We start from the raw sequence: 24,632 nt of genomic DNA on the forward strand, positions 1-24,632 counted from the left end.
TTCATTATTTATGCTTAACATTTATTGCTTTGGTCATACACATTCGTTGTTTTATCCCATTAATCTTTCCACTCGTTTGGTAGTGTCGGAATTGTTCTGATCCAATACGCCTCATCTGTGTGCTTAAATCCAAGTCCTTCAAACATGCGTTTGGAGGGTTCGTTTGTCGCGTTAACTAGAGCGCAACAATCATGACCCAGGAAAGCAACTTGTTTTGCAACCGCAGCAGTAACAAGGGTGCCGAATCCACGCCTCAAATAGTTCGGATCCACTTGCAGAGCTCCCAGTGCACCAGCCTGCAGTCGAAAACACCACGCAACCAGATCGCCTGTAGACTTTTCGTAAAGCCCAATGCTAGGATTCCATGCCGCAAGTCTTTGTAGAAAGAACAGTGATCCAGTGTGTCTATTTGGCCAATGATCATCCGCTTTGGTGGCATCGTGGACTAGCAGTGGCCTTAGTTCAAACCCATCGGGGATGTTCAATGATAGCGCTTCGCACTGCTCCTTGGGCAGATAGTAGAGATACGTTTCGCTGTCATACTCTTTCGAGAGGCACTTGCTACTGATAACATCGATCACCGGTTGCCGGTGGCGCGAGAGCAAAGAGCTCACTTTCAATCCTCCACTCCAATCCAGTAATGGAAGAGCTCTCTGGAGCGTACGGTTTGTGCAGTCCAGAGTATAGGCGAACAGCTGATAGCGATCCTGCATATAAAGCGACATTACATCAGCCGTTTAAAATAAACCATTTTGCTCTTCATTACTCACCACAATCAGGTAGGTGCCGTCTCTCCTCCAGGTATCGTTCAGACAGTAAATTACGAGATTCTTGATGGTGGGATCTATGACATACCAACGGACAAAGTTGTCGACTGTGGTGTACGCCACGTGGTGGTCGGGCCAATTTCGAAGAAAAAGATCACGCAGCTCTTTCCATGCTGCAGGCGGAACGACGGTTAACCGATCCGTCGTCTCCATCGTTCTCTCTAAAAGTGAGTTAGTGATAATAATGATGCCATTAGCTTGTACAAGCTTATCTTTCCGAAGGGTTGCACAATGGGAAAATATTTCACAAAGATATGGCTAAAATACGCGTACTCGCATTCATATACGCTTTTAACTTACTTCTTCAGATTGATATTCTTCCCAACAAACGGGTTTGAGAAGCGAGTGTTTCTCATAGGAATTTAAAATTTAAATTTGTGTAATCCAAAAAGTGTAAGTTAAGTTTGCGCATTGTTATGCTGTTCATCATGTGTCTCTTTAGATATTCAACTGTAGACGATGATGCTACACAACCTGCACACAACCATACAGACATATTTATTTATTTCAGTTATAACAATCACCCAGACATTGTAAATGCTATAATTTTTAATTTTGCAGCAAACATAGTGGAGCGCTTTTTTGTGAGGAACAGCATTTTGTCATATTTTTTGTGTTTTGTTGCACATCGTATCATGAAGCTAAATTCATGAAGTGGAATTGAAGCTAAACACGAAATTTTATTACAGCCTGACGGCACAAGTGTCACTACGTCTGTTGCAAAAGCAATAGCGAAGGCCAAGTCAAGTACATCATTAACATCTCGTAAATGAACCTCCCCACGCAATGTTCTATCGTCGGCAAGCCGTTCGAGCAGATCTAATGGTCTATTGCCAGTTGATCCGCTAGTCAGTGTTTTCGTCTGCTACGATCGAAACATAGGGCAGCAAACTTTCCGCGATAAACATTTTAAGATAAGGTATTTTGCCAGTTTTTAACTTTACGAGACCTTTGCCTCGTAACTAGTGCTAGTGCCGAATACCGTTATGTCTCTAAAACGAGACTCGCTGTGTCTTATGCACGGCATGATAGTCGCATCGAACGTGTTTTCTATGTACTACGACCTCAGCAAATCCGACAGGATCCTTCAGGAAACGAAAGTAGCAATTGAGCTCCTTACGGTTGGGGAAAAGTTTTCCTTACCCCTGAAGGGTCGTATAGTGTTTTTGACGTACTGGAATTTGGTAAGTGATGGTTTGGGGATGGGGATGGGGATGGTTGCGCTATAGGAACAACGGTGTCATTGATGAACAGCGGAGTGCAATAGTCTTAGTTCAGTTAGCTAGCGTTCGGTCGTAATCGTATCCATTATGATAATAATCATCGTGGAGACCGTGAGATGCTCAGACTATTAAGGTACTGATTACATCGTCTTTATGCAAGCAACATTTCGTCGATCGTCGATCGTCTTGTACACGTGTGTTTGCGTGCCTATTTTGCATTTGGAATGCAAATGCTTAAAGTAAACAATTTTCGTTCGGTGTGATCAATAAGTTTTATTGTGTTAGTTAGTTTTAAAGATGGGTAAACGATTGCAAAGAACAAACAATCATTGTAAGGCGTTTCTATTTAGCATGACCATTCTTCAATCTTATACTATGATGCTTCTATGATTCTCTTTAAAAAGTCTTAAGCATAGCAATAGATTGTTTCACTGGACTTGAGAAACGAAAACGCTGAGCTTAAAAAAATCCACTATTCCATGCCAAACCTTGAAACACATTTGTTTTTAAAGTTTGTGTTTTGTTTGGTCAAAGAATTAACAAAAACCAAATTACCACAACGGCAGAATGAACGTGAGAGCTTACGAGTGTAGCTTAATCGCTCAAAGTCTCTATCATTCAATACAACCTCGTAATTCTGTACATTAAAAAAGACTTTTGCTGCAATTCTTCTAATACTCTAAGCTCTAAGCTAAGAACACCGATTTTTTTATCGTAGAAGAACGGACCGGGCCGTATTTATACACCGATGTTGTGCTAATTGAAAAGGAGCCAATTTTTATTTGTGCCAAATCTTTGCCACCAACTGTAAACCTTGGCTGGCACTGCATCGGACCCCGTGTGCAATGTTATCATACTGTTGCCGCATTAAAAGTGAAAACATGCAAATTTGCATGAGTAGCTGTTCTGGAGAAAAGAGCGGCTTCTGAATCTCTTTCAGCTCTTTCTCTCTCTCGCTCGCTTTCTCCGGTGTTTGTTTCTTGGAAGAGAGACGTTCAATGAATGTTTTATCAAACGAAGGATGATACGGTTGAGCCTCTCCTGAGAGTGAGTAGCTCCGTTCCGTTCCTAACTCTTTGTGCGAAACTCTCGGGCATGTGCGCTCTCTCACTTACCGTACACCTCATAACTAACGTCTCGTCCAGCGCATACCAGCATTTGGGCGCACCATTCATTCGTACGGCATCGGTTGCCTCGATTGCAGTACTACTTTTTCCGTAATACTTCTTCACCGAAGAACACACGCCGTCAGCAGACACGAACACCCAAGTGCCCGACCTCGACCACCCCACCAGGGTTTGCTTCTAGCCGCGGGATAGACGCTTCTCCAGACATCTGATTGTTGTCCCACTAAAGTGTCCTTGTTGCTGTGCTTCCGAGACCAATTAATTCGAACGCTCAGGCCTACCTGACTGGCATCAGCGGAAGCTGCAACTGTTTGTCGTTACGGTTGCCCTTCACACTCGCGACCCTTGACACTCGGGTGGGCGACCCAAGGAAGATGCCCTTCCGCTGCTTCGTAGCCTAGTGCGGCTGTGTGTGCGGGCGTGTGCAAGTGTGTGGGTCGCTGGGGGAACGGCTTCCGCGCAGACGTTTCCTTTCCGTACCGCAACCCGCAAGAAAACCACGCAGCCACTGCGGACGAACAGTGTTGCAGTGAGGAATTACATTGTTTACCAAGCAACGATCCCACTTGCCCCTCATACGAGGCGTACTTTCCACGAAAAAGAACAGAAGTTCCAAGGCTGGTTAGTGTGTACTCTACTGCTTCGCCTTCGTCTACTGCTCTATATGTTTACCCACCATCGGCCCCATTTCGACTCAAGTGTGCCTTTGTGTGACGCTCCAGCAGCGGAAGTGAGAAGCAGAAGTGAATCATCATAGATAAGGCGTGTGTTAACAGCGCAAACAGCGGAAAAGCAATTTCCTCCGGCTAGTGTCCTTTTCTCAAACCGTTGCACCCGTCGTAAAGAAACCGCGCGTTTTAATAGTGTGCTGCTGTGCTTAGCCAGTTCCATCATCATGTCCAGTGTACAACTGTACAAGCTGCCGGCGTTCGTCATCACCTGGCACCTGATTGCGTTCGGCCAGTACTGCTACGCGATCTACTTCGACCGATTTTTCGTTCACATCCCGGATGATCTGGCCGTGCCGAAGATGATGCGACCGACGGAGTACGGTGGTCGCTCCAAGTTTCTTACCTACTGGTGTTTGGTTAGTATAAATAATGCATCTGCTTTTCGCAAGTTAATTTATGATACTCTAAAACAACGACCTGTTAGAAAAACAAACAGCACCATTGCCCATTCCGGTTCCGAATGATGGGCGATTCTGTTAGGACTTCCGGAAGCCAATTAGGGGCTAGCGTCTAATTTTAAACTACTGTTTAATCAATAATCATGCAGTTGCTGAAAAACCGAGCGATCGCACCCAAAGCCATTTCAAAACTGAATTTATTCTTCAATTCTGCAACCCTGCTTCAATCCTGCTTCTAATATTGCAGGCAACACAAAGACCATCCATTTTGTATGTGCCTCACATGCTAATGTGTGACTGATACGTAAAAGCAGCAAATTTCTGTAGGGAGATCATATCATGGAGTACTTTACTCAACAAACATGATACAATAAAAACTGATAACCGAGCGTTGTGTAATTGGGCCTTAATTTAAGCTCCAATAACATGGAACCACGACCAGCGGTTTTGTTTGTTTTCTTCAAAATACGTCTTATCTTGATGGTTGCTATGATTACGACAAAAACCTCTCCATTCTGCACTCTCTGATGGTGGCCACCGCACCGCTCGGAAAACTGTATAGTTATTGCACAACCGGATCAATAAAGCGCAAAAGATTTATGGTACCTAGCTTCCGAACGAAGGAACGGATAAAATGTATAAAAAGAGCACACACAGTGTAACAAAACACCGACATCCACGCTGTCGGATATGGCATTTTCCAGAGATTGTTTGCATTGCAATTTCTGTAACAGAACCGTGAAGCATGGAAACTGTTGCGTACTTTTACTTTCTCCTACATCCCGCTCTCCATCGGCCGCGTTCGTACCCCACGTAGCTAGGAATCGAAATAAAATGATAAAATGTGCGTAATTTGTTAAAAATAAAAGTTAACATAAACAACGGCAGGGCGCGAACGCAAGCACATTGAAAGAGTGCCACCAAGGCACTGGACTTGTTGTTCTCTTTCGACCAATAATAAGCCGAACCAGAAAAAAAACACTGCAGGTCGGAGAAAACCGAATGGAAAAAGTACACCACTTAACACGCCCGGTGGAGCCGCCTGGTGGCTGGTGAAATCGTATACCAGACCCCTTACACATCATGCCAAGCGATGGAAGTTTTGAATGTCTTTAACATGACGTGCGAGAAACGGATATGGTTTTACTTTTGCCTTTTTTCCCAAATGCGTATGGTCATATGAACAACCCGAAAGGTCAGTGGAGAATGTTGAAACATTTCAAAACATTTGGAGCCATGATGTAATATTTACTATCCCATCGTAGAATGAAACCGTGAAATGAAAAATTGTGAACACATTATCTACTTTTCACAACACTCACGTCGAATTGGAAAATGAGGAAGCTATGTGTCATCAAACAAAAACTAACTGATCCCTACTGGATTCGAGAGGATCTAGGAAGAAGGAAGACAGGATGTAAGGGGACATGCGGCTAAACCGACACCGATAATGTTACTAGTAACTATTCTTTGGGTTGATTGTTCTTCATTGGTTATTAAGTTAATTTCGAACAATTTTTGGAACAAACGGAAAGCATGCATGATTTTTATCACAGATGTATGAAATATCCCCTGCTATTGCTGTTGTGTCACTTCAGTTTACGTTTCTCTTTTCCCGTATTGCGTGTTTTAAGTTCTGCTATTGCGTGAATGTCATTCAACTGCCGTCACTAATTAAACCGCGTATGCTCTAATGCCACTCCTAGCAACAGAGGGGCTCTTGTCAAAGGATTAATTAGTTTCCAGAACGAATAGTGCAACACTTTGTTACACATTACACGTTTGTTACATTATGAAATTAAAAAGAATGCACCGCAGGTATTTGGTTTTAATACATAATTTTACGTTGGTAAATCGCAAACATTTTAACATTTTTTTTAAAAGCATTCGAAGCGTTCATTTTAATTACCGTAATTTCAACTAGTATACTCCTTTATATCTTTTTAAATGCGACTTGCAGGTGATTTGCAAAACAATAAATCAGATATGTGGTGTATCTTTTATTAATAAATAAAACACCATCGAGAAACATTCCGTACAGTTCACAGAAGAAAACCCGATGCGCCATGTGTTGATGGAAATGTCAATGGGGTTGGTACTCCAAATTAAATCAATCCCACGCCTCAAGCGAGTTACGACAGCTGCAGTTTCGAGGCCAACGAAAAAGGTCGGCCCTACCAACCACCAGTAGTTCCAAATAACTAGCTAAAGCAATTGAGCTTCTCCAAAAACGAAAATCGATACAAGGTGGCCTCTCACGCGGTATGACACATAACGTCAATGGAAGAAAACATACAATCCCTTGGTCGGCATGACCATTCGACACTAGACGATCCGTGCCGCAGCATAGGTTGCGTAAAGCTACACCCAAGGGTGCAACTTTGGCGGCTTCGAAGTGTCCCAATTCTATCGACATGATCTTCCTTTTCCCAGAAGTTCTTGCCATCGATAACACAGCCGATTTGTTGCAAGGGCTGAGGGCTTAATTGGCCCATCAACTGGTGCCTCACTGTACTTTAGTCGCCGTCTAACTGAAAGCACTTCAATTAAATATTCTATCCTTTGCGTTCGGAGCCGTTTGACCGAGTGAACCACCACTTTCGACTGTTGAAGAACGAATGTGAAGAAGTGGCCAGAAGTGTGCTGATAGCATTACTACGATGTTAAAAGTTATCCATGACAGTTGTTATTATCATTGGATTTCATTATTGTAAAATAACTTTTATCGTGCCATTACTTAAATTGTCACTCGACAAAACAAATCCTCTGCTCTACGGGGGGGTAGTTAAAGATAGTTTATTTTCGGATAGTTCGAGTGTTATTTTGTAGGTCTGACTGTTGCACATGTGTGTCTCGTGCAAGGCCCCACATTCTGTGGTCTTTTAGCGAACTCCCCGGTTGATGTGGCCTTAGCCCGCAATACAAACAGCATTTAACGACAGTGCAATAAACACGCGGCACTACAGCCAAAAGCTGACCATCGCCTCAACTCGATCATCCCCATTTCTACTTAAAACCTGTTAGTAGCTGAGTAGAAACGTGCGATTCAGATCCAAGCAGGATACTATCGGCCCCAGTACAGCAAACCACGAGACAAGCCAAGCTCTCACGGTGGCGTTGATTGTTGCACTTTCCGGTAAGCAAAAAAATGCAAATAACCAAGTTGGTCGTCCGTTCAGAAACAGAACCGAGGGCCGCTTGATAGTAACCATATGTTAGCAATAATGAGGTTCCAAGCTGGGACGGATTGCTCCCGAGGAATGGAACAGCCGAGCGTCTAGTAAATAGAAAGATGTGCTACTACTTGCTGTTTTATGGCTGGCAATAAAATGTTTCACACCGCGCCACACTTCTGGGGAGAGAAGGTGTTTTCTTAGTCCAATCTAGCCAAAAATCACCACGCGTCTACAACTGTTTGGATCTTCTAATGTACATCCAAAGGCGGATGTTTTATAACATAAAATTATTTTAGTCATTCGACTGACTCGGGGAAAATTAATTTCTTACACTAAGTTGTTTAACCAACCGAAGAGCGGTAGCGGTAAAGTTTATAGGGAACATCAAAATGCGAAACTCATGCCTCTCAAAACATCTTCGCTGAGTCGTCATCGTAATCAGAAAAACATCACTGTTTCGATTCTCGCATTGAAGAGAGTTCAGTGAACTTTGATAAGTGCATAGCGGAGACCTTGGAGTGCCTGGCTGAAAACATGGCAAACGAACTTAATGTTACTTCAACATCACAATCAATAAATGCCTCAAACTGCACGAATAGCTGCATGTCCCTATTTTCACAGTGTTACAGTAATCCACTTACCCCCGTAATCCGGCTATCGAGATTCGGAAAATCGGTAATCACTTGCACGTTGCACACTTATCACGGAAGGGGATTCGGATAATTTGTTTATTTGCAATGCCAGCCGAATGGAGATCGAGTGACGGAACTCGCGAATGCGCAGGTCCGCATTTCTCTTTCTCTCCGCTGTGCGATGCGTGAGCGCAGTTGTCAAAATCGCGAGAAAGAAAACTGTCAACAAAGCCAGTTCGAGAGTTGTTTTGATTGCCGTTCAAAGTCGAGTCGGCCAGATAACGTAACAATCGCGCTCGCTTCGTTTCGCAAATAAATGCCCCATCATTCTGCACGACGAAGCCTACTTATCGCATTGCGGGAGCCACGACGCTTCAGCAGTACCGCCGCCGATTAAAGTATTACAGTTGTGTGTTGCGTTGATTGCGGATTCCGCTGCGGAAGTGCTTCAGTTCAAAGTGTTTCGAACAGAAACCAGTCGCAAACCGCTTTGGAGTAGCACCTTTAGCACCTGAAAACAGTATGGGCAAGACGGCTAACAGCGACGATGGTTACCAGCGCGGGGTATACGGGGCACTGCGTGTCCTGATGCACTTCATTGCTGCTGTCGTATTCACGTACGGCATCTACTACGACTTCCAATACGTTCATTTTCCTCCGGAAATGTGGCGGCCGGGTGGAGAGTTCGGCGGTAAACTAAAATTTCTCACCGTGTGGGATGCGGTAGGTCCAGTAGTGCCATCGACTACTTTAGATATGCAGTGTTTCTAGCATTACTTGAATATTTCGATTCGTTTGAATATCGTCCGACTTTCCGTATTTTCTCTTCTTTTCCTCAGATTCTGCAAGCAGTTTACTTCACAATATGTCTACTGAACGATTTCATCGGTACGAACGAGGTGGCCCCCAAGCGGATGCCGCTGATCCGAAAGGTGAAGGATTACACTCTGGCTGCGTTCGCGTTCCCCGTGGCGCTGAATGTTGGCGTAACCTTCTGGACACTGATGGCAATCGACCGTGAGCTAGTCTTCCCTAAAGCGCTCGATGCTGTTTTCCCCGGGTAAGAATCATATATGGTCGCGACTGTGGTAATCCACAGAATATTTCGCTCACCGTGGTCCTTGAACACGTTTTTGTCCTCCGCAGATGGCTAAACCACGTAATGCACACAAATATTGTGATCTTCATCATCTTGGAAATCTGCACCAGCTTCCGACAGTACCCTTCGCGTCGGGCCGGATTGACTGGACTGGGTATCTTTATGACCGCATACCTCGGGTGGCTGCACGTTATTCGGCACTTTGGTGGTATCTGGGTGTACCCGGTGCTGGAAGTGCTGAACATGCCCCAACGTTTGGTGTTTTTCGCCGTAAGCCTCGTGTTCTGCGTGGGACTGTATCTGCTTGGGGAGTTCTTCAACAATTTAATCTGGACAAAGGAACTGAAGCAATTGAAGGCACAGGCAGGATCGGCGGCGGGTACGAGTAAGAAATCCAAATAGGCTGCTTATCTAGTGTTTGTTTTATTCCGCGTGATCATTTTTCAATGGTCTATAGTTCAATACTGAGCCCAGGGAAAATGCATGAAGAAAACGGGCCAAGGCATCATGGGCCTCGGTTGATAAATCATACATCTCGAAGGCTGCTTCCGCTCGTCATGTGGGTCGTTTACCGAGTGTGTGTGTTACATGTTTGCGGGTGTGATGCTGATATTAACACCCAACTCAATTCCTTAAATTTACTAATATAGTTCTACTCTGCCGTGAGTTTGGTTCGGCCGCTTTTCATTCGACTGACAACTTTGTCCAATCCAATCCAATCCCAACTCCATTTTTTTGGATCTAAACAAACTGCATTCAAACGACCTCCATCTGTGAACGAATCTTTTAGAAGATCATCTTTAGGGGGAAAAGATTGAGTAACTGCATGCATTTTACGTTATTGTAGACTGGTTTGCTGACGGATGGTTTAGAAGGTTTAGTTTAGATACAATATTCTTTTTCTTTCTTGCACTTCCTTCGACTGCCCTGCAAATGCAACGTGCAAATAACTGGCCTGGAGCAAAATCAGTCGAACACCAAATGATGAACGATGTATAACGAGCCAAACATTTTCAGTGCAGAAAACAAGCCCCTTCTACTTACAACTCGAAAGTGGAGCCGAAAACGATGCTCGAACGTATTTCGAATTACTTAAACATCCAAAATTATTTCATAAAATCAATACGGGAGGCAAAAGACCAGCAACGTAGAATAACGACACAAGTTACGTAGCTCATGGTGGCAATTTTCCTGAAAATATGAACATTGCCAACCATGACAAAACCCTTTGATAACCGCCTGATATTGTATTTGAGAATGCCCAAAAAACATTCAATTAAATATATAAATAATAGCATTTGCCCTTCAAGCGCCTGATTCGCGCCATTTTCGTATTGATCGGTGATAGGTATAACCCTTTTACACCAATTAGGCTCTCGTAACTTTTTTGCTGTGTATTAATATTGGCATCTCTCGTGGAATCAATAATTTGGTAGTGTCAGGAGGGTATTTTCCTGGCAGAGGTGGAACAATTTTTATCGTATTTAGATGTGATTGAATTTTGTCCATTTGATCGTCTCACCCAGTGTAATTCTATAGCATGGAAAAGCACCAAAAACCACTAGCATACAAGCTAAGCGTAAAATAGAAAATGTTCCGCACAGCCGCGGCTAGAAACTGTCCAGAAGTTTTGTGTTTCGGCGATTTCCATAGTGTCAGGTTTGGCAAATATATAGTTCTACTGCAACAATAGGTAATATAGATTATATTGCAGCAAAGAAATAGCGTCGGTGATGGTCGGTACAAATCAACCGAATTACCCGAGCACCGTGAACCAACAAAAATTCAAACCACTAATAATAAAATCATAAAAACCTGCTTGGTAGTGTAGCGGATTGCCAGCAGAGTTTGTTGTTCGATGCTTTCGCCGTTGCGTGTACTCACTTTTCTAAGTATTGCGTGTGAATGTAATTTTAGACGTAATTTCGATGCCCCGCATAAAACCGTAGATAGTGAATGGTAAATATTCGATTGAATATTGACCACCTACATAAAGCATGCTGTCAATTTTCGGTTCTTGGTGTAACTTGATGAACGGAGGCGCATAACGAATCGCGTGCGTGTGGTATCCGTCACCATTCTCTCTACGAAGCGCATTCGAACTGCTTACATTTCGTAACGATAAAACACGTGGAAACCCGAACACCGACCTAGAATGAAGAGTCTAAGATGTGTTATTTTTACCGCTCTTATTTGTACCGCTCTTATTGGAAAGAAATTGTATTATTTTACACGTTGGTTCATAACTGTTTCTATGCAAAATATTTCAGGCAATTGATGGCCACACGGTAACAAAAAATAATATAAAAAGATGATGAATGGAGGAAAATCCGAGTCATAAACATTTTAGATAACCACATCGCCCACCAGGATCGCCATTCACAGGATTTAAGTTGCTTTGTTTTGCTCTGAAATATTGTGTCACGTTCGTTGTCTTTTGTATAAGTAAAATTTACATTATTTTGGAAGCACTTCTTTATTGTTCAATCTCTTTGTTTGGCTGGAGTATTTTCTGTTTGTTCTGTTCTTAAACTTTTGTCAGTCTTGCTTCTTTTACTTGTTTTTGAGTATGGTTTAGTCTCCAATTTTGAAGAATTGAGTGTAAATGGCGTGTACGTTTACTTTCTATTTACAAGACAGCATCCTCCTGCTGCTGAGTACAAGAGTTATGTGAGGAGATTCTCATATTGAACAACAGCCCAATATATTGTCAAGGTGTCTTGTCGGGTAAACTATACTTTTTGACAAATATGTTTGTATTAAAAGTTATCACTATGATTACTTGCTTAGCATACATATACAATATCTTAATTCAAAACCCATAGAAAAATTGGTCAAAAGGCACCTGAATTTCATTTCGTTGTTTTGCATCCTCAATTCGCTGTTCACTTAAAGACGATCAAGTTCATCAGAAGATCAGCTGTTCAGGTTCATAGAGCAGCATCTTCGATCATAGCTATGGCTTCAAAGTTATTATTTTGATGGTAAAAGAAGCATTTTCAGTTTTTCCGCTTCGCTCATGCCGGATTCGCTAGGGTCGCGGGTTTTTCGGGATGCAATAGCACTAGGGACAGCCGTCGCCGCCGCGACTGCCGGCAGTTTGGGCAGCAGTTGGTGATTTTCGGTGTAAATGTCTTCATTCTCTTCATTTTTCATCGCCTTCTCACTAAACTCGAACGATGACATGGTCTGTGTAGCGATCTCGTGTGCATTTGTCTGAATCCCAACGTCGCAGCTTCGTTTTGAGTTTCTCGAATTGGTTTTTGCGATTGATACACCGGAATAGGAACTGTTCACGTTCAGCGGCGATAGCTCGGAGCAGTACGAGGTGAAGGAGGAATCATTAAAGTCGTACAATAAATCTGTCCCTGTGCGTTCAATCCCAGCCCGCTCCAGAAGCTCGAGCTCTTTCTCACGTTCTAGGGCCCGTAACCCGGCTCGCGACTTTTCCTTCTTTTCGCGTTCCTTCCGAATCGAAGTACCACGGCTGTGTTGATGATGATGATGTTGTGATTTTCGCATCGTTCCATGGCGTAAACTTCCACCCGTACCAACTCCACCGGTTCCTTTTCGATTACGACCGCTTTTGCTTGCGCTACTCTTGTTCGCTGAGCGTCCGCCGCCTTCCTTGCTACCACGCATCGGTTCCGCACCATCGTCGTTCCCTCCAACGACATCCATTCTATCCGTGACAGTCTCACCACCATCGCGTCCCGGAGCTGCCAATATTGGTCGCAAGGTTCCGGCGATCCTTGTGCCACTTAGCATCGTTTGCCGTTCGGCCACACCATCGACTTCTTCCTCTTCTTCCGATTCGTCATCATCACTGCTACGATACTCCGCGATACGACATCCGCTGTTGCCCGTCCCTGCCACACTTGTGACCACACCGCTGCTAACACCTACAACCGCCCGTCCACTGTGTTGCTGATGATGGCCGTTCTCGATCTGCTTGAGAATGATGTCAAACTTAGAATCGTGCATCTTAAATGAGCCGACGGAAACGTTATCGTCCTCGGATGTTGTCAACCCTTGTTGGTGCAAAAACGGCAGCAACAGTTTGCCGTTAGAGATGAGATCATTTATCTGATCAGCGTCCATTGCCCCGATCCCGGTACGCCGTTGCATATTACCCGCACCGAACGATCCCGCAGCTGGAAGTGTACTGTTTCCACTTGAGTGTCTTCCGGTTGTTTTTTGCAGGGCCGCCGTTATAATCTGCGATTCCACCGAGGTGCTGCTCTCCTTCCGGCCGAACCTTCTACCCACCGTTGCTCCCGAACCACCACCGAAATCCCGCCTTCTACTGGAGCGCGTCGCCTTGTGATGTTTGCTGCCACTCGCTCCTCCAACTGGCCCTCGGCTACTCCGGCTGGCAACTTTCGTCTTTACCTCGGCAATTTTAACCGAAACCTGTGAGTCGATCGAGTTGCGCCGGGATTCGACCGAAACATGCCTCACGCTGAAGCTAATCTCCGAGTCGACCGAATTTTTTCGCGGATCGTGACTGGAGCTGGTGGCCGCCCCGGTCAAGGCGCATCTTCGGTTTACGAATCGCGGCAGATTGTTTGCCCACGTAGAGCTGAAATCGTGACTTCCGATCGCCGAGTTGATATCGAATTTTAAACCAACTGGATCGGTGTGCGAGTTGTGAAACGAAATGGAAAGCCGGCCCTGGTTCTGGAACTCCTTACGCTTTGCGAAAGCTTGCGCAATGACCTTATGCTTCTGCAGCTTGACCGGTTCGTCCGTGTCGGTACCAAAGCGTCGCCGAAAATACCGACTCCAGGATTCGAGCGTCGAGTTAGTCCACACCCACGAAGACATGATGATACCGGACCCGAACAAACAGATCAGGTGGAGCTGCAATATTGCCACGCTCGGTCGATGCTCGACACGACAGCCACCGCCTGCACCACCAGATAGATCATCCGTAAATGTAGCTCCGATCTTGCATATGATATAATCACGCAGTGCGCTAGCCCAGGAAGAGCTGTGTCGGAACTCGTGCACATGGAACAAGACGGTCGTTACGATACAGACGAATATGTACGACGTGCAAATACCCATCCTCACAATAGTCTGGTGAATCTTGCGGCTTGCACGGGCCGAGATAATCTCCTTGCTCGAGATGCGCAACCGGATCAATGTCAGTAGACCGCGGCCAAGAAAATAGCCTCCGATGAGCAAAACGCAAATAACTGGCCCGAGCAATAATCCGGCACGGATCGGATGATTGAGATATCCTACGAAACAGATACCGGCAATGCTATTGCCGTCGATCTCGCTCAACGCCATGATGGTGATCGTTAAGACAAGCGGTAGCGACCAGGCGATCAGATGGAAGTAGGAACCCTTCTTATCAATCCGGTCCTGTATTTTTCCAATCGCCTTAAAGCTCATATGCCAAACGTACATAAAGATAACGAACCACACCATGGCTGCGATCACAAAGTAGTACACAAGGATGAAAACAACGATGCAGGAGAGATTTTCACCAGCGCTTGGTTCTGCCGTGCGTAGGGTACCATCTTTCCGACATACAATATCTTCCCGGCCGCCCGGAGTGAACTGTGCCAGCCATCTGTAATGGTTAGATGAAAAATAAAATAGAAACACTCAACGTCATCGCACAGAAGAACTAAATCGAATTCTGTTTCAACACTCTTTCATTAAAAACTTACCCGAGGCACGACATGGCGAAGCAGAAATTAATATAAAATATTACCAAGGCCGGATATTTGTTCGCGTTGTGCCAATCGATGGCGAACGTGGCAAGCGTGAAGATATTAAACGTGAGACACATGCCAGCACCCCAAGCAATCAGCTTGTGTATCTGCCGGTGCTCGTGGTCGCTATAGAGCGGATCTTTGCACTGCAACCCGCATCCATCAATGTCTGTTGGAAACGATGAAAGGAAATAAAATGTTACAATTCGGAAGGGATGTACCTTCGGATGTAGAACCAACCCTTGTAGTAGTTGGCGGGCAGATCGGCCGCAACCAACGGCTTCAAACACTGCCCGGTCGCGTTAAACTTCATCTCCTCGCGCACATCGTTGTTGCATTTGGACGGATATAGTGTTTCATTGCAGCGTAGAAAGGCTGGGAAAAAGCTTGTATTGTAGAGAATCCGGCATGGTTCGAGTGTGATTTTGCACATTTCCAACGATGGAAGATACACCATTTCTTGACCGTTAATCTTTTCACACTTTGGGGTGAACACGGCACACAGGAACGGCTGAATCACGGCCCAACACTTGGGGACATGGCGCAGCGCATTGTATTGGTACAGCTTGTTGTGCGCTTCTTCCTGACTATACGAATCAGTCAAATCTAGACTGATCGACGCGTATGGTAATGTGGATCCGAGGCACGACTTGTGCCGTATCGGCTCACATTTGGCCGGCCGGATACAGTAAATATAGCGCATTTCCCGTCCATCGAACCACGTCTTTTCATCTTTCCCCTTTTTTCCGTGCATACGGTAGTTACGAGTATTATTGATCGGTTCCAGCATGGGTCGAGGAGTTTCGGGCACAATGAGATTCGTGGTTGGATTGAATTCTTTACCCCCAAGAGCGTTGCTGGAAGCAAATGCTGCCAGGGCCATGAACATCGCGGAATAGCTGACATATAAGATTTCGAAAATTATAAGATAGAGAAATTAGTTGTGACTGATCGCTTTTTTGTGTGTGCTCAGATTGGCCAATACCTTATTTTTGGACTAACTTTTCTTGCCATCATTTAGCTGATCGGTGAACGGGTGTTCCATAAATGAAATCGGTAGCCCAATACCGTCCAGTTCGTTCGAGGGGTTGCCGTTGCCACTGATCAACAGTTTCGTTATCGCTTGTCAACTCTGATCGGCATACTAATCGGTTGATTAACAAACTGATCGCAGTTAGCGTCGTCGATGGGGGACTTATTGTCCAAGACAGCGCAATTCCACATCGAATTATGTTTTCTATCGGCCTTTTTAGGTTTTCACAAATCACATAGCACGATGGTACAAAAGAAACTCGTACAAAAGATCAATTGAACCTCAATCACTAGAAACGTATCCGAAACATAGAAACACTAGATGATGATTTTGCAACACATGTCTATTGAAAGATGCAGAAAATGAGCATTTCTCACAACTGAAACATAATTCGTTTTTTACCCGTAAAGAAGCACATGAAAAGACACACGACTTAAGTGACATCGGAATCGCGCACGTCTTCTTTTCGTGAAACGACGCCCATTGAAAATGTCGGGAAACCGCGTTCTTTTTCGTTTACGATCAAGCACACAAATCTAAAGACCACCCATGATCATAAACTACGAAACCGGACCGCGTACCGAAAGGCAGGACAACACAGACGTTAGGAGAAGACGGGCGGACGCGCGCAGGGTTGCTTCCCCTTTGGGCGTTTTGACGTTTGCATGTTGTTGTGTTGTATTATTCCAAAATAAGAGCCCAAAATGAAAGCTGCTAGAATTTGATTGCGGTTAACGGCATTGTGGCGCGAGAGGCCGGAATCATAGGTGTTGGACTGGTGTTTTTCACGTTGGAACACTACATTCCGTTGTTTTATTAAAGTTTGGAAAATTAACTAAAGTTTCTGCTTGTCGCTGCTGTTGGTGTTTAAGTGCATTGTTCAGTTTCAGTTTCAGATTTAGTGGTTTGTGGCTAATTTACGGCCCCATTCGCATTGGGCGTCGTTTCTACTTGTACTGGATCGTGATCAACTAAAGCAGAGCAAATGGACGACAATTTGTATGCTCAGTTACGCATATCGGATGGCAAGGTATGTTAAGTACACTAAAATACAACATTATGGCCAACCTTAAAGCAATCGGCTTTAAACAATCTTTTTCGTTCGATTGCAGACCGTTTACCAAACATGGCGGCGGATCTTTTCGGATTCTCCCGACGAAGGAATCGAGAGCGTACTTCAGATACTGATTGACATGACCGGGTATGATTACAAGCTTGTGTCGGACGATGTAAATCTTTTGAAGCAAAACAAGCCCAACGTTGTGGTGAAGAGGATAACGGAAACGGTGAGAACATTTTTGCTTTTCGTAATGCTCCTAGACTATTTTTGTTCATATTGCCCCATATTGTGATGGATTTACTTTGCTAGCCATGCGAACCCCGTGGGTTCCTCAAAGATAACGAACATTGCACGCACGTCATTGAATTCTTACAAGAGCTGATCGTCCGCCCCTACAACGAAATACTAGTGGATAATGAGTGCTTTAACTTGATGCTCAAGTTGACCACTTTCTTCGGCCACGGCAGTCGAGACGAGTTTGTGGAGGTTGGTGCGTACATCGGCAGCGTCATGCTGGAACATCTTTATACTGTCCACCGTATGGTAGTGGAAGAAATACAAAGAGCCACCTTGATTCGCGCAAATGAGCGACTAGCTTTGTTGGAGCAGAAGCAAGACTACGTTCATCGCGTCTGCGGCCTGTTGTTTCAGTGCTCTCGCGTGGGGTTGCAGTTTAAAGAGCTTTGCGTACCACTAACGGTCCGATTTTGTCGACTACTTGAAACTTTTGCCGACCAAACAATAATAGAAAACGATCTTACTGCCGGATCATTACTGCCGGTAATGATCGATGTTCTGGGCATCAAATGTAAGAAGTCAATGCAAATCGCTCTCCGCTGCTTGAAGAATCTCTTGGGTGAAACGAGTTCTACGGAAATATCGAATCGTGTAGTATTATTCGTTCATCAGCAGGCGTCGATAGTGGTACGTGCAATGGATATCTACGTGGGAATGGAACTGCCGGTGATTAACCTCTTTCTAGCTGCATACAGGTATTGCGTGCTTAATTTGCTAAAAACATGTTTGAATGGATTTTTCATATTGTGTGTTCATTTGATTCCAGTAAAATCCACAACCACACATTGAACGAAGACGTCATGGAAAAGATCGTCTATAAACTTTTCGGCACTGATGATGCGGTGATAAATGCATCGATCGATTTGCTCTTGCTAAATTACACCAGAATGCCGCTGATAAACGAACAGGGAGTGCAACTACTGCTGGACACATTGCGGGTTTTCGAGAAGCATGAAATTCCACGGGCTTCGCTCGCAGCGGTTGTAGAGAAGTTCTGGATGAAGGGTTTTTTCGCACGTTTTGATGGCCTTTTTCACGCACTTGTAACGGCATTGGAGTGCGCTGATAATTCTTCTTTTTACACCAAATGTATCGTATATGCCATCACGCACTGCCACGAGCTTCTAATTGGCGATATAAAGGCAAAGATATCACCTACCCCGAACGTGAGCGATGGAACTTGTTGGAACGGTATGCGGGAGTGTATCCAAAGTTTTGTCGCTGGCTATCCAAGATGCTTGCGCCATATTTCTTCGCATCCCGAGCACTTTGCTTTGATGTTGAACGCATTGCAACCCGAGCACTATGAGTTCTATCGCATGTGCGATGTTGATTGCGAAAAGTATTGCGAAAAAATTCTGTATAGAACACTCCACCCGGTAGCAAGCAAAGAAAATACGTATCCAGTGCTTTGCCGTACACTGTCAGCAATCTTTCGCTACGATATAATTGAAAACATATCCGAGGATATTTGGTTCAAATTGAGTGAGGATTATTACGCCTTTTTCTTCTACACTCGCGGCCGCCTGAAGCGACACAATTTGGTAAGTTTGAGAGAGTGTGCATTATCGTAATCGTCAATAATTTTTGTTTTTACCTTCGGCTGCGCTTGCCCCCCTACCTTAGGGTACCGATCAGAAATTGATGGACAGATACGTAATGGCCATTACGAGGCTGTGCGTAATGATGGAAATCAAAAATACGTCGAAAGATGTGGTCATGTTAGCAGAGTATTTGGCTAACGATCTCCGTCTAGTCGACCGTATGATGCTCACCGTCGAAGCGAATTGGATTTTCTTTCGGCTGTACAAAAACATGCTCCATGCCCTCATGCAATGGTACCTAGAAGATCCAATCAACCGGCGAGCTACGATCAAGCGTGGGGCTACTGGTCGACGCATACACAGCTTTATGGTCGAATTAACTAAACGCATCACGAACATGGATTGTGAAGATTTCACCTGCGCTGTGCATATGGTCGTAACGTTCTGTGACATGCTGGTGTTACTGCATCCGACATCTCAGCTGCACGAGCTAGCCGAATTACAGTACAACGAATGCGAAGTGGAAGAAGAGCTGATGGAAAAGTTGACTCAAAGCATTGAAAAGCATGTTTTCCATGACATTCCAGGTAAATTAAACAATTCCAAATACTTTGCGATACAGGACCATAATCAAAAAATTAATCTTCTGAAGTTGGTAGAATATTGTGTAACGGCATAGATACTGCGTCCATCTCAGTTATGGTTTATTTGATGAATTTACTTTGATTTTTAGTAAAGATCCGATTCATTTTTTGTCCTGTTATTTTCGTTGTAGACGAACACATTACGGTGCTGGCGGAGAGAAAAATATTGCTAACCAAATACTGCTCACTGTGTCATGCACATTGCGAGCTTACTCGTTCAAGCGTACACCATGTTCTACTGCATTATGGTCAGGATACCGAGTTCGAGGAAGAATTGGAAACTCTATTGATGAACATTTATAGCTCTGCGGGAAAAGACGGCTACAATAAAATCATTAGCCAAACTTTTCATAAAAGCTTTTTAGAGAAAACAACTGTAGCGACTGGAAAGGTTTGGAACCTCATAATCTTTCTCATCTACTTAATTCTTACGTGGTTTTTTGATTTTACAGAATTTCTTGAAAAAAATTCACAATTTCTTTCCGAAATATGAGCTCACTGCAGACAAAGATACTTACTCTTTCAAAATTCTCCGATGTATCATCGAAATGTTGCTGGAGTACATAAACGACGTCGGATACGAGGGCCAGAAAGGTATTTTTTCGGACATGCTCGGCACCATCAAAAAGTGGACTGCACTATTACCCATCGGTTTACGCAAGGAACTGTAAGTAGTGAAACAACAGAAGCTCTAAGTTTCGAATTACAAATCTGAAAAATGTTGCTTTTTCGTCTGCAGCCATCGAGTTATATCGGAGTATCCACACTACCCCAGGGAGAATAAGTATTTCCATGCTAGCTTGAAACGATTTTTGAAGAGCATCGTAAACTAAGTACATTTGTAACCAACATTTCGCGAACTTTACTATACTCAGCCATTTTTGCATTTTATATAATATGTGAAACATCTTTCTTTTGTCACGATTTGTAAATTTAACAAAATACATCTTTTCTCCGTTTCAATTTTCAGCTTGCTTTAAGCAGCTTCTAACCAACCAACATGGGTGCCAAATATACTTTAATGAACAATATCTTTTTTCAATCCAAGTAAACTTGGTCAGACCTTAAAAGCAAAGGCAGTATCTAAGAAAAGATCATTCCACTTTCGGAGAGTCAAGCAGTAGGGTCGTGCCTCTCGCCGCCGTAGTGAAACTTAATTTAAAACCGACAATTTACCGAAATACGAATAAGTTAGTTACACTCAACATTACCCTTCTCCTGTGTAAATACATAAGCAAGCGAAATGCGTGAAATCGTGCACATTCAAGCAGGACAGTGCGGAAATCAGATTGGGGCCAAGTTCTGGGAAATAATCTCGAACGAACACGGTATCGATGCTACGGGTCTTTACGTTGGCGACTGCGATCTACAGCTTGAGCGCATAAACGTGTACTACAACGAAGCTGGCAATGGCAATCGCAATGGCAAGTATGTACCTCGTGCGATCTTAGTTGACCTCGAACCCGGCACTATGGACTCCGTTCGTTCGGGACCATTTGGGCAGCTATTCCGCCCAGACAACTTTTCATTTGGTCAATCTGGCGCGGGCAACAATTGGGCTAAGGGCCATTACACCGAAGGAGCTGAACTGGTAGATTCTGTGTTGGATGTGGTGCGCAAAGAAGCGGAAGGTTGCGATTGTCTACAAGGATTCCAATTAACCCATTCCCTGGGCGGTGGAACCGGTTCGGGGATGGGGACGCTGTTAATTTCGAAAATTCGCGAAGAGTACCCGGATCGTATCATGAACACCTTCTCAGTCTTTCCATCGCCAAAGGTGTCCGATACGGTGGTCGAACCTTACAATGCTACTCTCAGTGTGCACCAGCTGGTTGAGAACACTGACGAAAGCTACTGCATTGACAACGAGGCGCTATACGATATCTGTTTCAGAACATTGAAACTCACCACACCGACTTATAGCGATCTGAACCATCTAGTTTCCGCCGCCATGTCCGGTGTAACTACGTGCCTCCGCTTTCCCGGTCAGCTAAATGCTGATCTTCGAAAGCTTGCCGTCAATATGGTGCCATTCCCGCGGCTACATTTTTTTATCACGGGTTTTGCACCCCTGACATCCCGTGGTGCCCAGCAGTATCGTGCTCTGACCGTTCCGGAATTGACTCAGCAGATGTTTGACGCGAAAAACATGATGGCCGCTTGCGATCCGCGCCATGGTCGGTATCTGACCGTGGCCGCCATTTTCCGCGGCCGTATGTCGATGAAAGAGGTTGACGAGCAGATGATGAACGTCCAGAATAAAAACAGTAGCTACTTCGTCGAGTGGATCCCGAATAACGTGAAGACGGCGGTTTGCGACATTCCGCCACGTGGCCTGAAGATGTCGTCCACGTTCATTGGTAACTCCACGGCGATCCAGGAAATATTCAAACGTATTGGCGAACAGTTTACGGCCATGTTTCGACGCAAGGCGTTCCTGCACTGGTACACTGGCGAGGGCATGGACGAGATGGAATTTACAGAGGCCGAGAGTAACATGAACGATCTCGTGTCCGAATATCAGCAGTACCAAGAAGCGACGGCCGATGATGAAGGAGAAATGGACGAAGAAGAGGAAGCAGTTGAAGATTAATTTTTTTTTTCTTTATGTTGATTTGCAATAAATTTCCCTTGTGTTAATCAGTTGCTTAAATGTTGTGTGCATTTGCAATAGTAGTTTCTATTTCTATATTTATAGGCTTCTTTCTTCGATAAACAATAACTTTCGTCGGTTGGTTTTGCGTATTTAAGTACCCTCAGAGATAAACCGTATGTGAGGATACTTTTTTAGAAAATGGATTATATCCAAATGAAAATATTACAGTATAGTCTAATGCACATACTAGTGTATGTTGAAAATCATTTAATTGAACGTAGTCTGTACAAAATATATTTAAATAGTCTGGAAAATTAATCCAGTGCTCCGAACACCGGTCGATGCTAGTTATCGTAAGCAGTAGTTTGTAAACATATGTATATCACTTAAAATAGTACGAAAGAATACTTCATCAATGGTGAAAATAATGTACTTTGTTGAGTAATACAAGTTTCTTCTCGTACGTTACCCTACACTTCTAAAGTGTTATAATCGCATCTTTGTTCTTTATCGCTATGCGGGTGTCTACCACAAATCTTCATCGCGCTTTTGAAGGACAATAAATATGTCACACGCTTTTGAGAGTCGCGCATGTATAGAAAGTATGCTTGAATACACCTGTTGCAACTATCGGTGCGGTTCACATCACACTTCTGCCATCCGATGATCGTTTTCGTCTTCCGTATCGCTTACGTTCACGTCACCTGATCGATTTCGTTTGCTACCGCCTTTGAGCAATGTCTTCCGATCGTCCGCATGTAACGAGGACCTAGAACCACCGCTATTGCTGTTAGCCAGATTAACCACTGGATTTAACGAGTACAGATAGATTGCGTACGATACAACGGCGATCGCGAGCATTGTGTTCACATAGATCGGTATTGAAAACAGCAAGTAGCACAGAACAGCAGTAAACATCAGCTCGAGCGCACTGGCGAACGTTTTCAGAATCGAGTTCATGTACTTGAGAAAAAAGCTCGTTATGATACCAATAGCAGCATTATTAAGCATAATAATCAGCACCTCCAACCGTGCAACCTCTCGCAAATGGTCACCGGTGAAAACACTCACTAGTTCGCCCTGCAGCAGCAACAGAAGCAGGTTGCAGACGATGGAATCGAGATACATGAACACATTTTGCACATAGATGTTAATGTCCGATCCTTTCCGCTTCAGCAGGTACTCGTTGTACACTCCCGCCAAGCAAGAACAAACTGTCTGCACCAGGATGAATACAGCGCTGAAGCTCAAGTCAAACCCGGAGATGTTTTTACCGCGGAATGTTCCATCTGGACCGGTTTCTAACGGCGTATCGGGCATAGGCTGCGACTTCCCTGCTGCATTATTAGCACCCTCGGTTTGTGGTGTTTCGTGTGGGCTTGCCAAAAACAGACTGGAAAAGTTCCATTGTTTCAGCATACAACCGATAGTCAACAGCAGTAGAGAAAACCACTGCTTTCGGCTGAGATATTTCTTAAATATAATCTGAAGAAAAAAACAGTTTTTTAAAAAATCATGTAACTCGACATAAACTTATTGATATAATTACCTGAAACAATACGCCCGTGATTACGACGCGCAACTGCAAGAGTAAGTAGTACGTCGTGGGGTCGAAAGTCGAGAGATTAACGAACGCCAAATTATTGTACAGACAGTAGAGAAAAGCAGGAACAAAGTACAAGAGCAACACGCTACTTCCCTCCACAATTCGTGCGATAAGCGATACGAAGCTATTTCTATAAAAGCAAAGAACGAAAAGCATCTGTAAGAGTCGTGTGGTTGGCCAAGACGATGCAATCTGCGTACTCGCGGCAGTAAAGACCGGCTGATATCACTAGCTTCAGCACTTCCGTCAGCAAAACCACCAGAACCGTATTGTAGCTGTATGAATTATCGGCGCGCTGGGATGCCGTCACCAGAATGCCTGTGGCGGATGTAGAGCAATGCAAATTTTAACTGCGTTATTTTGAGAATCGTCGGAAAGATATAGAAATTAAAGAAACCTACCCTGGCTAACAAACAGTGACATGTACGTAAGAAAAATGAAGACACTCTTGCGGGTGGGAAACAACTCTCCCCAATTGATCCGCGTACTCGTGGTCATCTTGTACTAGTACTTACAGTGTAACGTTTTCAAACAGTAAAATGAAAAACGATTTATGATAAGTTTATGATAATTAGTCAGTTCTTTAGCTTGATCTAGTATGCAGGTATTTCCGTTGGCTACTTCGGGATTGGGTCGTGCGTGATTGTTTGTCTACTCATTGTCGAGGTTTAATCATCACGTATAATTGCACAATCTTCCAAAAAATCTCAATCAAGAACTACGAGGCACTTCAAAACAAACTCACGACGAAACACAAAATAAAAACAACTGGTTGTCATGGCTCGAATGTCAAACTTTTGAACGTTTTTGACCTTAATCAAATTTAAGTTCTTTTTAATGGAAAACGATAGCATAGTTTACGCAGGATCCTTTATAAAAACAGGTTTGGTTTTTTTGGTAGATTACGAGA

The 24,632-nt window shown here is 44.1% G+C and overlaps 6 protein-coding genes across 7 annotated transcripts; 3 read left to right on the forward strand and 3 right to left on the reverse strand.

Moving 5' to 3' along the window:
* Positions 1 to 22: 22 nt before the first annotated feature.
* On the reverse strand, positions 23 to 8,183 carry LOC131211498 (uncharacterized). The gene is made up of 3 exons (XM_058204992.1): positions 8,124 to 8,183; positions 771 to 988; positions 23 to 707 (listed from the first exon to the last, which is right to left on the reverse strand). The coding sequence occupies exons 2-3, from the start codon at positions 978 to 980 to the stop codon at positions 60 to 62; spliced, it is 858 nt and encodes a 285-aa protein (XP_058060975.1). The 5' UTR covers positions 981 to 988; positions 8,124 to 8,183; the 3' UTR covers positions 23 to 59.
* Positions 3,856 to 11,358, forward strand: LOC131211499 (androgen-induced gene 1 protein-like). 2 transcript variants are annotated; one of them, XM_058204994.1, is made up of 4 exons: positions 3,856 to 4,264; positions 8,954 to 9,174; positions 9,261 to 9,598; positions 10,184 to 11,358. In XM_058204994.1, exons 1-4 carry the CDS (start codon positions 4,073 to 4,075, stop codon positions 10,210 to 10,212), a joined length of 780 nt encoding a protein of 259 aa, XP_058060977.1. In that variant the 5' UTR covers positions 3,856 to 4,072; the 3' UTR covers positions 10,213 to 11,358. The 2 variants fall into 2 exon arrangements, with proteins under 2 accessions (XP_058060977.1, XP_058060976.1); XM_058204993.1 differs by lacking the exon at positions 3,856 to 4,264 and adding an exon at positions 8,397 to 8,837.
* Positions 11,359 to 11,581: 223 nt separating this feature from the next.
* LOC131212269 (protein smoothened) lies at positions 11,582 to 15,765 on the reverse strand. The gene is made up of 4 exons (XM_058206064.1): positions 15,183 to 15,765; positions 14,898 to 15,111; positions 12,320 to 14,797; positions 11,582 to 12,277 (listed from the first exon to the last, which is right to left on the reverse strand). Exons 1-4 carry the CDS (start codon positions 15,730 to 15,732, stop codon positions 12,187 to 12,189), a joined length of 3,333 nt encoding a protein of 1,110 aa, XP_058062047.1. The 5' UTR covers positions 15,733 to 15,765; the 3' UTR covers positions 11,582 to 12,186.
* On the forward strand, positions 12,626 to 22,113 carry LOC131212270 (tubulin beta chain-like). The gene is made up of 3 exons (XM_058206065.1): positions 12,626 to 12,672; positions 14,140 to 14,210; positions 20,756 to 22,113. The coding sequence occupies exon 3, from the start codon at positions 20,764 to 20,766 to the stop codon at positions 22,111 to 22,113; it is 1,350 nt and encodes a 449-aa protein (XP_058062048.1). The 5' UTR covers positions 12,626 to 12,672; positions 14,140 to 14,210; positions 20,756 to 20,763.
* LOC131207774 (uncharacterized) lies at positions 16,961 to 20,353 on the forward strand. The gene is made up of 8 exons (XM_058200402.1): positions 16,961 to 17,005; positions 17,088 to 17,261; positions 17,345 to 18,027; positions 18,099 to 18,876; positions 18,959 to 19,463; positions 19,652 to 19,911; positions 19,973 to 20,187; positions 20,260 to 20,353. Exons 1-8 carry the CDS (start codon positions 16,961 to 16,963, stop codon positions 20,351 to 20,353), a joined length of 2,754 nt encoding a protein of 917 aa, XP_058056385.1.
* Positions 22,114 to 22,206: 93 nt separating the features above from the next.
* On the reverse strand, positions 22,207 to 24,407 carry LOC131209743 (UDP-galactose transporter senju). Its single transcript, XM_058202874.1, has 4 exons — positions 24,124 to 24,407; positions 23,923 to 24,040; positions 23,666 to 23,852; positions 22,207 to 23,601 (listed from the first exon to the last, which is right to left on the reverse strand). Exons 1-4 carry the CDS (start codon positions 24,218 to 24,220, stop codon positions 22,762 to 22,764), a joined length of 1,242 nt encoding a protein of 413 aa, XP_058058857.1. The 5' UTR covers positions 24,221 to 24,407; the 3' UTR covers positions 22,207 to 22,761.
* Between the last annotated feature and the right edge of the window lie 225 nt (positions 24,408 to 24,632).

This window comes from Anopheles bellator, chromosome 2 (assembly GCF_943735745.2).
Source record: "Anopheles bellator chromosome 2, idAnoBellAS_SP24_06.2, whole genome shotgun sequence".
NCBI classification, from domain to species: domain Eukaryota; kingdom Metazoa; phylum Arthropoda; class Insecta; order Diptera; family Culicidae; genus Anopheles; species Anopheles bellator.